This window comes from Oncorhynchus gorbuscha, linkage group LG12 (genome assembly GCF_021184085.1).
Source record: "Oncorhynchus gorbuscha isolate QuinsamMale2020 ecotype Even-year linkage group LG12, OgorEven_v1.0, whole genome shotgun sequence".
Lineage (NCBI taxonomy): Eukaryota > Metazoa > Chordata > Actinopteri > Salmoniformes > Salmonidae > Oncorhynchus > Oncorhynchus gorbuscha.
The window spans coordinates 72,193,820-72,210,338 of record NC_060184.1 but is presented as its reverse complement, the minus strand read 5'-3'; the positions used below and the strand labels follow the sequence as shown (position 1 = coordinate 72,210,338).

At 41.3% G+C, this 16,519-nt stretch overlaps 2 protein-coding genes across 9 annotated transcripts in view; one reads left to right on the top strand and one right to left on the bottom strand.

The window, feature by feature from the left end:
- LOC123991364 (aspartyl/asparaginyl beta-hydroxylase-like) overlaps window positions 1-2,582 on the top strand; it is a 42,727-nt gene extending 40,145 nt beyond the window's left edge. For all 8 annotated transcript variants that reach the window (XM_046292882.1, XM_046292878.1, XM_046292884.1 and 5 more), the window contains one exon: window positions 345-2,582. In XM_046292882.1, the coding sequence (XP_046148838.1) occupies window positions 345-495 (151 nt within the window). In that variant the 3' untranslated portion in view covers window positions 496-2,582. The remainder of the gene's footprint in view (window positions 1-344) is intronic.
- On the bottom strand, window positions 2,442-15,170 carry LOC123991367 (clavesin-1-like). The gene is made up of 6 exons (XM_046292885.1): window positions 14,638-15,170; window positions 12,295-12,859; window positions 11,732-11,906; window positions 7,453-7,563; window positions 6,797-7,029; window positions 2,442-3,331 (listed from the first exon to the last, which is right to left on the bottom strand). Exons 2-6 carry the CDS (start codon window positions 12,681-12,683, stop codon window positions 3,250-3,252), a joined length of 990 nt encoding a protein of 329 aa, XP_046148841.1. The 5' UTR covers window positions 12,684-12,859; window positions 14,638-15,170; the 3' UTR covers window positions 2,442-3,249.
- Window positions 15,171-16,519: the final 1,349 nt, after the last annotated feature.

The following is a 16,519-nucleotide window of genomic DNA, read 5'->3' as shown; positions in this document are numbered from 1 at the left end:
ACACCTTCCACTGCCATCAACGTCAAGCCTTTTTACATCTAATAACATCACCCACTTGTTAGTTTTTGGTACAGTGTGAGACTTACCATAGGAGTGCTCAGTACCTAATATCACTCAAGACTAAGTATTGCTGAAAAATGTCTTTAACTTTATCTTGTCTGATCTTGTGGACTGTAAGTCTTTGCATCCAGAGCTCCGCCTATGAATTTGAGTGGTTACGTTTCCCCAGTCCCATCCCTCAGCTTTATACCAAACTAACTGGAGGAGCTGCCATTGGACTTATAAACTCATCCATGTGGCTTCATTAACAGAAAGGCTATGGTTTGTTTTTTGTTCTCTTCCAGGGCTTGGGAGGAGGGGAAAGTGCTCATCTTTGATGATTCCTTTGAGCATGAGGTGTGGCAGGACGCCGACAGTTACCGGCTCATCTTCATCGTGGACGTGTGGCACCCCGAGCTCACCCAGTACCAACGGCAGACTCTCTCCCCCATTTAGACTGTCCGACAGACTGACTGACAGGTCCAAGGTATCTGTCAACCCATTCCCTCACAAGTATTGACCCCACAGCCAGCCATTTTAGGTCAAACGGGACAATTGTGACACTTGCCTCTGCTCAGTCCAGGGTGCCATTTTGGCTCCATCTTGAAGAGTTTACTAAAGGGCCTCTCAGATTGGAAAAAGCCTTACAACGACCCTTGGGAACACTGACTGCTAACTGTGGTACTCGCCAAGTAGGTTTTTAGGCATAAATGTGAATTGTTTTTAATAATGTTAAGGTGTGGGTTGAATATCACGTAGGTTGTGTTGTAAATTTGTCACAAGTGCATTTTTGTTTTCATTAGGGAACCGAAGTGCTATATGTCTGAAACATACCTAACATACGGTAACCGCACGAAGCTGTACTATTGCAGTTATTGACTTTACTGTTGGACACTTACTGATACTTAAAATGGATAGTTTTTCAGGTCTTTACCCCGATCTTAATGAATTTCTTACCTCAAGAAAATGTATTCGATTACTTATGAGGTAAGTAAATGATGTGGGTTAAAACACAGAAAACGATTCCTTTTTAAGATGTTGTTAAACTAGCTAAACTTCTGCTAGCTGAAAAGTGGGAACCTAAATCTGTTGTTTCTCTAACGTGATTTGTGAATATATGTCCTGCAATTTCCATAACTTTATAAAGTAACCTGCCTCTTACTGTATTTGGGGGGGGGGGATTGTAATACAGACACACTGCTTATTAGGCCATTCCATTTCACTTGTAGGATTGTCTCTTTGGATCAATGGATAGGAAATCACAATGCCAAGAATGTTTTTATTGCAGAATTAATATTGCCAAGAATCTTGACTGATACATCTTATTTTTGTACGCTAACAATATACACTATTTTGAACTGCGCCTTGACCTAGGAGCGCACACAGACATTCTACTCAACAGGCTTGTCTTTTGGCATTTAAAATCTTACAATGTGTGTATTTACATTCTTAAATGTGTCAAATATGAACATGTGACTGAAGGCATGTATTTGTCAGATGCATAAACATTTTATGTTTTATAAAATGACAATTTCCCTGTAAAACTTCAGCAGGAGCATGTTGAATGTATGCAAGACTTGTCACACGGCATTCCATACCTTGGTCAAATACTTCCCAATACTTCCGCTGCGCTTAATTTAGTTTGCCTTGTACAATGGAGCCAATGGAATGCTCCCTAAAAGGAGAACCCCAGGCTAAATCAAGCTATAGGCTATACTTGAAAGTATTGGACCCAGGTCTGCTGCATTCCATGTATAGCAGAGCTGATTAGAGGGGCTTTGCCTGACCAATGTTGTTGCTATTCAAAAGAAAAATGCCAAAGCATGTTCTATCATTCTCTATGAGCATTGGTAGTCAAGCTTCACTGCAGCAATGAAATGCACCTCTCTGGTGTATGTGACAATAAAACATATATTATGTCCAAATCAGACTGGTGGTATTATGCAGCGTTCATGTGCTATTAGAAACTCTGGACTAACAAATTCTTGGCAATCCCAGGGACTCGTCAAAACTACGAGTTTGAGGTCCCAAACTGTTCATAATGAGCTTCCAAGTGAGAAATATGTGTGGCAAACTTGGCTAACATAATTTTACCCCTACTTCAGAGGAGCATGTGAAGACACAATCCAAAGAGATGAAGTCAAAACCTTAGGCTCAATGGATTGCCTTTCAACATTGTCATTGGTGTCTTCGGGGTATTTGTGGTTATCAGTTTGTGTTATGACGATGACACATTCAAGCTATCTCCTCCATGCTTCAAATGATTCCCTTAGTTACAAGGGTAACAAATCCAGCACCTTTACAAAGCCACGCTGTTTGAGATTTCACCCTTTGTGGTCCTCTGTTATGAATTGCTATCACTCATCTTAGGAAGTTAATACTTTTATGATGTTGAAATCACTGAGCTGTTGAAACTGGCCTGCCAAATAAGTCATGTTTCTTTCAATTCTATTTTGTGTGTTGTAATCAGTTACTATTAATAATTGTAAAGCTTTTTTTTCCCCCAGTAAATTAAACAATTTGGTCAAAATGGTGTCACGTGATCAGAATGTTGTGTAGTTTCATTAAATACATAGGTAGCTTAATTTGTATATTGTAATGCTGATTCCTCTCATTTGAAATTCTACTCCTTTGTGTGATTTTCAATGACAACCTGAACATTCACACACAATTAGCACACAACTAAAAATGTTTTTTCTATACATTCTTTTAAAGATTACTTAAATACATTGCAGTTCGATGGAGGTCACACTGATAGTGCAGTTGCCCTGATAAATATACAATCTTGAAATATATTGACTTTCATAGAAACGACATCCCCTAAAACAGTAAGATACAGTTTGGCATTTTGTTCACGAGACACTTTGACATTTAACTCGGTCAGTCGGTCCCTCCTAGTGGTACTGGTAACACTGACATTCGTTTAATCATTCTACTCCTATCAGCATTGATTTGGATGGCTGATGACGGACAGGTTTGCCAGTGAAAGTGGATGGCACAGATTTTGAAGGTCCTGATCTGAAACTGCCACTGGCTCAGAGTCAAGAGATGAGAGGTTTTCAGTACAGCAGCTCCATGTGAACAAGGGTTTAGAGTCTCCTTTTTGAGTCAGTTTTTGACTTTCTCAAAGTTCAGATTTAGGTTTTGGAGTCAGTGGGGTTGGAATCCTAATGAGAGGGGTTTGGATCCAATGTGGACGGACAGGAGAGATCAGTCCAGAGCCAGGAGCGGCTGTGCCGTGTTCTCCCTGTCTCCTTGTCGTAGGGTACCCGGCTCCACGGCTGACTGGGACCTGAGATAAACAACAACAACAGTAAGAGATGGTCATTTCCTGTAAGACACAGGTGGGCTACTATAAGTAGTATAATGGAGAAAGTCCATCAGGGGCCATGTCTGAACAAAAACTGAAAACCAACCATTTTGGGGGGAAATCCAGATTAGGAAAAGTGCACACTGCCAATGGTAAAATGCATGATGTAATACCCCTCGTCCATAATCACTCCTCCCTGTGCTCTTCTCTACCCTCATTTTCATGCGTCATCACAAAGCCTCTATGTTCTTGTCTCCTTTAGCTACCAGGAAGTACTTATAACATGCTAGGTTATGACTGGTCCATTAAAGATGACCTTAATGACCCAGCTGAGGAGGGAAATCCGATGGGGCTAAGACTAAATCCCTGCTCTGTGCTGTTTAACACCAGTGGGGAGCTTAGCTCTCCTCTCATCTCCCTTTGTAAGCCCACTGATTAGAATCACCAGCTGGTGGAAATGGAGCCTACCCAGAACTCTCTCTGCTAAGGGAAGGAAGGACAGACAGACAGAAAGACAGACAAACAGTGGCACAAACATGTCCTTCTGTCTCCTGTCCTGTCGCATTGAGAGTACTGAGATATTTAGATATTCCAAAATTAGCTTTGTTTTAATATCTATCCGATTTAACATGATAAATATAGTATTAAATAGAATGTTTTCAATTTTGCCTCAAATATATAGTTGAATGCGACTCGCAAAATGAAATGCTTATGTCAGTGAAAGGTCCCAATTCACATTATATCTCAATGTAGAAGTATAGCTTTATAAGGCTTAATAAAGCCGCACCATAATCCTTTATAAAACCTACATAGAGCTTCACGGATCATGTACACCCAATTTTTTCCCTCAGAATATCCCTAAATTTGTTGGGGCATGGACTCTACAAGGTGTTGAAAGCTTCCATAGGAATGCTTGCCCATGTTGACTCCAATGATTCCCACAGTTGTGTCAAGTCGGCTGGATGTCCTTTGGGTGGTGGACCATTCTTGATACACATGGGAAACTGTTGTGTGAAACCCAGCAATGTTAGTTCTTGACACACTCAAACTGGGACCTACTACCTTATCCCCGTTCAAAGGAACTTAAATATTTTGTCTTGCCCATTCGCCCTCTGAATGGCACACATACACAATTCATGTCTCAAGGCTTAAAAACCCTTCATCTTCTTTGGGATCGGTGTCCTAACATAGGCTAATGTGATTAGCATGAGGTTGTAAGTAACAAGAACATTGCCCAAGACACAGACATATCTGATATTGGCAGAAAGCTTACATTCTTGGGGGGGGAGAAAGGTGAACCTCTTAAGGATCCGCCCCTATCTCCTCTCCATCTACGCTGATTGGAGTGGATTTAACAAGTGACATCAATAAGGGATCATAGCTTTCACCTGGTCGGTATATTTCAAGGAAAGAGCAGGTGTTCCTAATGTTTCTATACTCGGTGTATATGCATCGGTCAACCTATTCTACTTGAGCAATAAGGCCTGAAGGGGTGTGGTATATGGCTAATATACCACGGCTATGGGCTGTTCTTATGCATGGTGGAGTGCCCTATGGCTATTATAAACTGGTTACCAATGTAATTGGAGCAGTAAAAATAAATGATTTGTCATACCCGCGGTATATGGTCTGATATACCACAACTTTCAGCCAATCAGCATTCAGGGCTCGAACCACCCAGTTTATAATGGATTATATAACCGGGTCTCTACATCTGGAGCTTATCAAATCGTAGCAAAATTATACTAGTCAGTACAATCAGTGAGATTAGTTTATTCTGCCATCTTGTTTCTGGGAGGATGTCCTTCACTGGTCATTAGCAGCCTTACTCTCTCTTACATCTTACATCTGTCAGGCCCTTCTGCTGCACAGCCTTGCAGGACTACAGGAAAAATGGCCTACTTAGTCCACACTGGAGCAAAACAGCGGCAATCAAAGGCTAACAAGCCCTCCTTGATCTAATCATAGAACATTAGGCATATTCAACCAACCCAGAAACGACCCAATCTTCAATAATCTGTTTTATCCATCTGATCGTTGCATCCAGGGGCTCATGCCATCTCATTGCTCATGACTACTATGATAACAGGATGCACTAATGACAATGATGACCAATAACAGGCAAGCATTTGATTTGATTTGAGGATCCCTCATCAATGGTTGTCACTATTGGGCCAAGCTACAAAGCCAGTCGTGTGGCAGCTTCTCCAAACAAATCAGATTTTGAAAGAAAACCTCAACCATACCCCTAACCATGTGCCTCACCCTAACCATTAAATTAAGGACTAAAAGATAATTTCCATGCTAATACATTTTCATAATTTAGTGAATTTTGACTTTGCAGCTTGGCCCATATAGTGTGAACCCTAATCTAATCAAACAACATGATGAACGGGAGCTGGTTCGTGTTCTCTGCACCAACCCCCCATCTACGCCCCATTCCCTCCAGTTGTCATCCCCTGTGTTATCGTGGCAAGCGAATGTGACTGGGGATCCCTGGGATTGGAGCAGACACTAGCTGGGGTCAGGAAGAGGGTCTTATATGTGCTTTTTTAATTAAATCAATTCCGAGGAGCCCGCTCTCCCGAGACCTGATCTTACATGGCTTTCTGTTGATTGCAGATCTTCTTCTTCTCTCAAAGATGTTCTGTTTCCCCATTGCTTTAGGACAAAGCGTCCATCTACAGTACTGTATACTGTATTCATTCATGCTCATTCTTATAGATGTCCAATAGCTCTGAACCTAAAATAAATATTACCCGGAGCCATATACAGTACCTCTATACCTGAGGAGGTTGGTGGCACCGTAATTGGGGAGGGTGGGCTTGTGGTAATGGCTGGAGCGGAATCGGTGGAATGGTATTAAATGCATCAAATATGGTTTCCGTGTGTTTTGATGTCATTCCATTGGCTCCATTCCAGCCATTATTATGAGCCGTCCTCCCCTCAGCAGCCTCCACTGCTCTAAACATAGCTCTGGTGTAACCTTTGTGTTTCAGAGAGGAGTCTTTTTTTATCTGGGGGGGGCGAGAATTAATGGCAAACTGCAGTGGGTCTCTGAGCTGTTTAGGAGACAGCAGTCGGAAAATCTCAAGTGTAATGACCACGTACTGAAAGGGGTAATTGTTAGGGAATACACTAGTCAGTAATCGGCCCCATAGCGGTCATTATCTGGAAGCCTTTGGACTGCGTAATTGCCCTGACAAACTTCAAACAATCGGCATGTCTATACTAACGAAGAAGAATGACCGCTCTGGATTGATCGTTTGTGTTCTCTAACTTTGTTTAGCTTTTTGTTCGTTTTCTGCACTACTATACTGTAGCTAAGGTTGTGAGGGGAGGGAATCATCCAAACATTCCATTAAATTCCTACAAATCCCATATATTCCCATGGATATTTTCACGCTTGAAAATTAGTTGAATTTTGGCACCTTTTTTGTAGCTCACCTTTTCAGAAGTTTGTCGGCACATTCCTTGTCTCCGCCACCATAGTTCTCTTTGACGTGGAGGGCGTCGTAGGTGAGTGTGTACTCCGTCTCGTCGTTGTAGTTGGGCCCTAAGAGGGTCCGTGCCCAGATGCCCATGTCATACGGCGGCAGCGTACCACCGAACTCGGACGGTAGACAATCGGGTAGAATTAACTGGTGTAAACTGTTGAGATTGTTCCCATGGAGGAAAATCTGTTGGGAAGAATGTTTATTTATCTAGGGGTTCTCATTCTATGGGAGCCCTGGCCAATACATTTCATAACTATCCAAAATTCTTGTTCTCTTACTTCCCCTTTTAACCAGTGTAATCACACACCCCTCCCCAAAATAATTAAACTCTTTGAAGGAAGCTGTATTACAAAATAGCTTTTAGCATTTCCATTGATCTAACCTGCACTACCCTGAGGAAAGGTTGAAGTACTAAATTATACATCCACTTTGTGTCACCTTTCATTTTATTCAACTAGTAAAGGTATTTAACATCTCTCTATCTGGCTTCGTGTTCTACCTCTACCAGACCATTCAACAGGACTGCAACTGAGGCAGTTATAACGGAATGAATAGAAAGAACAGGAGGGGTTAGAGAAAGTGACCAAGCAGTGAAAAGGCAAATACCCTTTTCCTTGTCTTGTCCTTGAGGAAAGGCTTGATGATGGTGTACATGGCGTGGATGTACCAGGGCTGGTTTACAAAATGGATCCCACCGAAGCGAGCAGGGAAGCTGTCCTGTAGTGAAGCAAGGAGGGGAAAATAGGTTGAGATACTCAAATACTGCTATATTTGTTTTACTAAATATTCTTTCAAACTCTGCTCACTCTCTTTTATGTTAGTTGCAATAGAGAGACTTTAGAAATTCAATAGCATAATAAATATATATATTAAATGGTAGGCTAACCCAGTTCCTCTTTCTTCTCTGTTATTATAGCTAAATGAAATGGCATTCCTTATTTTATTGAAAAGGTTTTTGACAGCACAGTAGCCTGCAGCAAAATGAACTGGGGGGAGCAGGCCAAGCGCATTGCTTAGAACGGAAGGGACAACCAGCCTGTTTGGCTAGCAACTTCCGAATATCAGAACTAAACGACTGCCTTTTGCCCAGGCTATACTGTATGCTGGAAGGATGAAATAAAACGCATTTACTCATTAAAATAACATTGTCAATGAAATCATGTTGTTCATCTTTTTTTATATGTTGGCAACCATTTTATAAACGTAAAAGCCCCCGAAACAGAATAGTATTATGATTACACACTCCTAAAGTCTGCTCCTTCACACAATCATCCCCAGGTTCTCAAGCCTTGTTGCTTAAATATATTGATTATTGATTATTGATTGATAGTTGATGAGGATTTTCCTTGCTGTTTGAAACTGTGCAAGCCATCTACAGTGTGCAGTACTGCAACAACGCATTGCTTGGACATGTCCCGTTCACCCTTGCAATTGACACCTTTAATGATTGCAGTGCAAGACCAACAATGTAGTCCCCATGACAAAACCATGTACAGTCGAAGTTTACATACACCTTAGCCAAATACATTTAAACTCAGTTTTTCACAATTCCTGACATTTATTCCTAGTAAAGATTCCCTGCCTTAGGTGTTAGGATCACCACTTTATTTTAAGAATGTGAAATGTCAGAATAATAGTAGAGTGATTTATTTCATCACATTCCCAGTGGGTCAGAAGTTTACATACACTCAATTAGTACTTGGTAGCATTTCCTATAAATGATTTAACTTGGGTCAAACATTTTGGGTAGCCTTCCACAAGCTTCCCACAATAAGTTGGGTGAATTTTGGCCCATTCCTCCTGACAAAGCTGGTGTAACTGAGTCAGGTTTGTAGGTCTCCTTGCTCGCACAGGCTTTTTCAGTTCTGCCCACATATTTTCTATAGGATTGAGGTCAGGGCTTTGTGATGGCCACTCCAATAAATTGACTTTGTTGTCCTTAAGCCATTTTGGCACAACTTTGGAAGTATGCTTGGTGTCATTGTCCATTTGGAAGACCCATTTGTGACCAAGCTTTAACTTCCTGACTGATGTCTTGAGATGTTGCTTCAATATATCCACATCATTTTCCTACCTCATGATGCCATCTATTTTGTGAAGTACACCAGTCCCTCCTGCAGCAAACCACCCCCACAACATGATGGCTGCCACCCCTGTTCTTCACGGTTGAGATGGAGTTCTTCGGCTTGCAAGCGTCCCCCTTTTACCTCCAAACATGACGATGGACATTATGGTCAAACAGTTCTATTTTTGTTTCATCAGACCAGAGGACATTTCTCCAAAAAGTACGATCTTTGTCCCCATGTGCAGTGGCAGTTTTGAAGCAGTGGCTTTTTCCTTGCTGAGCGGCCTTTCAGGTTATGTCGATGTGGGAATTGTTTTACTGTGGATATAGATACTTTTGTACCTGTTTCCTCCAGCATCTTCACAAGGTCCTTTGCTGTTGTTCTGGGATTGATTTGCACTTTTCGCACCATAGTACGTTCATCTCTAGGAGACAGATCTCCTTCCTGATGGCTGAGTGGTCCCATGGTGTTTATACTTGCGTACTATTATTGGAAATTGCTCCCAAGGATGAACCAGACTTGTTGTGGTCTGCTAATTTTTTTTCTGGGGTCTTGGGTGATTTCTTTAGATTTTCCCATGATGTCAAGCGAAGAGGCACTGAATTTGAAGGTAGGCCATGAAATACGTACAGGTACACCTCCAATTGACTCAAATGATGTCAAATAGCCTACTAGAAGCTTCTGAAGCCATGGCGTCATTTTCTGGAATTTTCCAAGCTGTTTTAAAGGCACAGTCAACTTAGCATATGTAAACTTCTGACCCACTGGAATTGTCATGCACAAAGTAGATGCCCTAACCAACTTGCCAAAACTATAGTTCGTCAACAAGAAATGTGTGGAGTGGTTGAAAATGAGTTTTAATGATTCCAACTTAAGCTGCTGGAGTCGCCCTTCACTCCGCAAGGGTCCCCAGGCCCAGTCGGCGGCGAGGGTCGCCGCTCCAAAGGCACCACTTTAGTGGGCCAAGACTATGGTGGAGTGGGGTCCATGTCCTGTACCAGAGCCGCCACCACGGACAGATGCCCACCCAGACCCTCCCCTATAGGTTTAGGTTTTGCGGCCGGAGTCCGCACCTTTGGGGGGGGGGGGGGGGGTACTGTCACGTCCTGTCACGTCCTGACCTTAGTTCCTTTTTTATGTCTCTATTTTAGTTTGGTCAGGGCGTGAGTTGGGGTGGGCATTCTATGTTTTGTGTTCTATGTTTTCTGTCTCTGTATTTGGCCTGGTATGGTTCCCAATCAGAGGCAGCTGGCAATCGTTGTCTCTGATTGAGAACCATACTTAGGTAGCCTGTTTTCCCATTTTGAGGTGTGGGTGATTGTTTTCTGTTTTGTGTACCTGACAGAACTGTTGCGTTTTGTTCTACTTTTGTTTTTGTTTCAGTGTTTCCGGTTATAATAAACAACATGGACACTTACCATTGGTCCGTTATTTCCTACTCCTCCTCTAACGAGGAGGATAATCGTTACATGCTGGGTCATTCAATCATGCATCTCATAGGATTTCATTTTATGAAAGCGTTTTAAAAAATTAAAAAATAGAGTTTGATGTAAAGTGGAATACTGCTGCCGGATTGGTTGTACGTCTGAGACGTATCATGGTCATTGCTAAATAATTCTCTCATAAGCCATAAACATTTGGTGTTTTCACAACACTTTTGGGCTAACTATCTATTTGTTGTTCAACTTCAAATTAATATATTCCCTGATATATCCACTGTCTTCTTGTTGATCTGCCCATATAATGTGTCCACAGTATTAACTGTCTGATTATCATAGCATTTAAAATCAGGGCATACACTAACTGCTGTGCTTCACCTTGTTACTTAGCAACAGGACATCCCATTGGTATGTAGACCTAAAGTCAGGATCATCATCATATTGTATAGAAATCTTTAGTTAATGGTAGTCATATAGTGTAGTCTACATATAGACTACACTACAAGGCAGGATACGCTGTCTATCTGTCTGTTCTTAGAACCGATAAAGAAGAACCCTGAAATGATGCGATAAAAAAGTTGACTGTAGAGTCGGCCATATAGGGTGCGATGGCTCCACATAATACATGGGTCAAAACATCTAGTGGAATAGACTTGGGTTGAATAATCAAACCAGAGCGTGGAGACATATGGCTGTAGATTAGACTAAAACCATACAATCCATCTTCATTTCAACATTCAGTACAGTAACAAAAATTGTTACACCAGATGGGTAGAGTGAACTGTGCAAATTAGGGCCTTGTTCAAAGGCACATGAACAGGTTGTTCACCTTGTCAGCCCTGGTATTTGAATCAGTAACCTTTGATTTACTGGCCCAACGATCTAACCGTTAGGCTTCCTGCCACTCTATATGATCAGGACACAACCCACTGGACACAGACGTCAATTCAACGTATATTCCACGTGTTTCAATGTCATTTCATTGAAATAATGTGGAAAAATCATTGGTTCTACCAGTGTGTGCCCAGTAGGAATGTGCTGATGATACTCATCACTTTCCACCTTTTCTCTCTCAGCTAACCAATCAGCACAATTTACCTCAAGAAAATGTCTACATAATAGCTGTACAGTACAATCCAACTGTACTATACAACCAGGACTACTGTATATTCAACTTCATGCTTATTACCTAGCTACAACATCTATCTGCTTTGGGTCGATTAAATCCAGTCAGTGCTGGGTCATGTTCATTAGGGCACACCGTAGTAACATGAAAATAAGCGTTTCTTATTGGACAAGATCAGATTCTGTAGTACCTCCCTGTTTCAGACTGTTTTGTTCCATTTCATGCCTACTGAACACAACCCTTGTTAGGCCTACCTGCAGGCCTTCGATGGCCTGTTTGAGGATGTTGGGTGTGAGCTTGGAAGCCTGCTTGAAGGAGAAGTTACTCCAGTCGATAATCAAGATGAAGCCGTTGATCTGGAGTTCTGGGTTCTCTATGAGTACCTCCAAGGAGAGGAGGATGGCTCGGAGGATGTCTGTGAAAGAGTTCCTTCACAGAGAGAGAAGGAAACATCTGATTGGGATAAAATCCAGAAGAATGCAGCCCTGTGCTGTATCAAGACTATTACAATAATTCAATGATTTTTTTTTTTCCGGCTCTGTTCTAATGTGTCTGATCATTGACATTGTCCAGACAAGGGCTGGAGTAAACTGTCTGGACAAGTGAGTTTTGCTATTTTGTTCCAAACTAAATGTTCCAAAGTATTCTATCAAATCAGTATCAATCAGTAGCTAAAGCACAATTGCTTATTTGATTAACGAAACAATTAGATCACAGAAGCCATTTTAGTGAGACATCACTGAAGTCATTTCAGTGAGACATCACTGAAGTCATTTCAGTGAGACAAATGTGCTTACTAAAATACCTGTACACTCACCTGCCTTGATCCCAGTTGGAAGCGAAAAGGATGAGTATCTTCCGGCCGTGCTGATCCGGTGTTTCTAAGACTCCTGGGAAGCCGTCCATCAGCGCCCGCTTGATTCCCGGGTCGTCCACCTTGAAGCTCTGGAACATGTCCAGGTTCTGCTGGCGGAACTGAAAGTACTGGGCCAGGAGCCGGAAGGTCTCTGCCTGGTTAAACTTGCGCGCCCGTAGAAACCTCAGGATGAAGTCGTCGTCCGTGCGCAGGAAGCCAATGTCGGGCCGAGTAACGATCATGTCGCGCACCTGCTGGATGTCAGCGTGGAGGCTGTCGGGGTTCTCGTTGAGCTCCAGCCGAGCTTTCTCTGTGGTCTCCGAGCTCAGGCCCGCTTGCAAGTGAGTCATTTTTCTTTGTCGAGTTCACACTCTCTATATATCTGTGTTTTGTATAACTACTATTGTTTACACCTGCTTAGGAAACAGTCTTGGTTGCTGTACAGCACATTGCTGTTAGTGGCGTCTAGCCGGCACACGTGTCTCTCCAGTACAACACCTGATCTGTGTCTCCTGTAGTGTCTAGCCTAGAAAGACAGAGAGGTTTAGCATAACTGGTCCACCAGTGCACAAATCCCAGGATCCCGTTTGAAAATGAATCGCATGCATCCTTTCTCTTCTCTTCCTTAGAGTAGGCCTATAGGCTAAGCACGGATACTGAACAAAACGGAACATGCAACAATTTCAACGATTTTACTGAGTTACAGTTCATATAAAGAAATCAGTCATTTTTTATTAATTAATTAGGCCCTAATCTATGGATTTCATATCACTTGGCAGGGGCGCAGCCATGGTTGGGCCAGCCCACCAACTGGAGAGCCAGGCCCAGCCAATCAGGATAAGTTTCTCCCCACAAAAGGGCTTTATTACAGACAGAAATACAGCCAGATGTGGAGGTCCTGGGCTGGCGTGGTTACACGTTCTCTGCGGATGTGAGACCGGTTGGACATACTGCCAAATTCTCTAAAACGACGTTGGAGGCTTATGGTAGAGAAACTAACATTAAAATGATCTGGCAACAGCTCTGTTGGACATTCCTGCAGTCAGCATGCCGATTGCATGCTCCCTCAAGGCTTGAGACATCTGTGGCATTGTGTTGTGTGACAAAACTGCGCATTTTAGAGTGGCCTTACACAGGTGCACCCCTGCACCTGCCGTTTAATCTGCAACTTGAAATGCCCACACCTGTCAGGTGGATGGATTATCTTGGCAAATGATAAATGCTCACTAACAGGGATGTAAACAAATTTGCGCACAACTTTTGAGTGAAATAAGCTTTTTGTGCATATGGAAAATTTGTGGGATATTTTATTTCAGCTCATTAAGCATGGGACCAACACTTTACATGTTGAGTTTATATTTTTGTTCAGTATAGATAGGAGGAAGTAGTGTTTCCACCTCATATCTATTCAGTGCTGACTTGGACTGAAGTAGGTTCAGGTACTCATTTTGGGTGCCTGCACTGGTTATATTAAGGTGCAGGAGCTCCACAAGACTTTTGAGCTAATATTCTATAATGCAGGAGCTCAAGCAGTTAGAGATGTTGAGGTGTGGGTACTCAGTTCCGTTGAGCTCCTGCCCAAATCAAGCACGGTATCTATTACAGGTCAAATCATGTCAGATCAGTACATATTCCACGGAAAGGGAGGAAGTTAAAATCCCTTTTTTTCTTATTTTCTTTTTCTTCTTCCAACAGTGCCCAGGTTTGGGACATGTATAAGGGCTGACCATTTCAATGACATACAGACACTGGCGGGTATTGCTGACTTCATGGAGAAACCCATGAGCTATATTTTGTTGTGCATAGTCATCAGATCAGAGTTCAATTATAACAGGCACGCATTTGCATTCGTTACAATGAAGTGTGCCAAAATGTAGGCAAATCATATATGCATTTTATATGATAAACTCAAATATGATTAACAAAAGAGTTTATGAATGTTATGTAATAACACTAATAATAATTATTAGGCTATTATCATAAACCGTATTGTATTATTTTTGTACATGTTACTAATAAGGATCATTAGCAAGACTGACGTACACAAGCAGGTAATGGGTGACTGTGATGCTCACCAATTAATGGGGCAAACGCTGCGACAAATATTATGCCAGTGCTCAATAATAAAAATACCTATTCCATCCATCTGTCGTTCAGGGATTAATTGCGTCACATGACGTTCTGCACCACCACAATGTGAATCGGGACGACCTGCCATGTACCCGTAAAAACATGCCACATATCGATACATCCGTTTTCTATACAGATTTTATAAATCCACATTAAGATAAATGGAATACTTACATGAACACCACGCCCTGTAAAACCAGCCAGGTGTCCGATGACGCGCAGGACCGCACAGCAGACGTATCATTTCATTGATTTAAAGACTGGCCATGGGGGTTTCAAGAAAGACAAAATATCCAGTTGGCAAGGAAACGTTGGCCTAAATAATGAAAAAGATAATAATTATTTGAAAGAATACCCGGTAAAATGTTATTTGAAATCCTGTAAGGGACTGCTTTGTCCAAATGTTCGCTATCCTCCGGTGAAGGCTGCCTAAAATGATGCTGTGACCCATAAACGAGACAGATTGGCGACCATGCGCGGCTGTAGCTGCTTCGATGAGGGTTGTACGCGCTCTGCCTGGAGGCGGACCAAGAGGACGCAAACTGAGAACATATTGATAGAGACCCACAGAGGAGGCGAATCACCCCGCGGTGCTCAATGCCGTGTGCCGCAAAGTATCACACCATTCTCAGGACATAAACCATAGGCTATTCTCATCCCAATGGTATTTTCAAATCTCCAATAAAAAATGGACGCAGTCTCCATCAATTCCGTTTGCCGCAATTGTGCCTAGTTGGTTAGAATATGGGTTCTGATGGACGCGCGCATCGCATCCTTGTCCTGTTCATGTACAGTTAATATTTTTTCCCCCATTTGACAAGTAAGCCTAGTTTTGCCTTTACACTAGACCTAATGTAATTTATTATAGCCTATTGCACAATGCCAAAATAAGCATAATATATAATTTATTAAAGTACTGTATATAGGATGGGTTAGGCTACTCACGGGGTCAATTTCATTTAAATTTAGTCAATTCCAACTAGACTACAAGTGACATTTTTCTAAAATGATTTTATTTCTTGAATATGATTTGAGAGAAAAACAGAATAAACCCGCACTGTAAAAAACATTGTGCCCCTTTTACTTAACTATTTGCATCAGCTTTTTAAGTAAAACAAAGAAGGAGGACCTTTTGTATAATATACTTCGCTTTTAGTGTATTCCAAACTCAAATATATGAAGTGCAAACAACTAACTGGATCTCCAAAATTCCTTTCATTCAACTTCATTTTATCAGGTTCAGAACATTTCTTTTTTTACCTGCTTAAATCATTCAAGTCCAAGAACTAATGTTATAAGTTTGATACACTTAATGTAATCAGTTACAGAACTAATATTGTACGTTTAATTTGCTGAATTTACTCAGTATGGCAATTGATATTCCATGTTTTATCTACAAATGTTTTTTTGCTCAGTTACTTATGGTATGCAGGTTAGTCAAATGTTTTTTTGCTCAGTTACTTATGGTATGCAGGTTAGTCAAATGTTTTTTTGCTCAGTTACTTATGGTATGCAGGTTAGTCAAATGTTTTTTTGCTCAGTTACTTATGGTATGCAGGTTAGTCAAATGTTTTTTTGCTCAGTTACTTATGGTATGCAGGTTAGTCAAATGTTTTTTTGCTCAGTTACTTATGGTATGCAGGTTAGTCAAATGTTTTTTTGCTCAGTTACTTATGGTATGCAGGTTAGTCAAATGTATTTAAATTGGGTTCCTACTATTGAAATATATACTCAAAAAGTTTATGCAAATAGTTACCTCAATATACTTGGGATAATTTACAACAAATATATTATTTCTATACAAGGGAATATGCAAAAAGATACAACAGTGTTCAACATCAAACTTCCACACCTTTATTTTTAATAAAATAAATGTTCAAATTTTATAATTTCTTCAAACTTCAATCTCAAATTGTCCCTTAAACCCTACTCCTTAGACAATCGTATTTTGTAATCTGTAAGCATTCTGGGTATAACTCCACCTTTCCTCCTTAAGTAAAGTTACATCCAGATTGCTTGCACCTGACAACAAATCATTTTAGATCTTCACAACTGC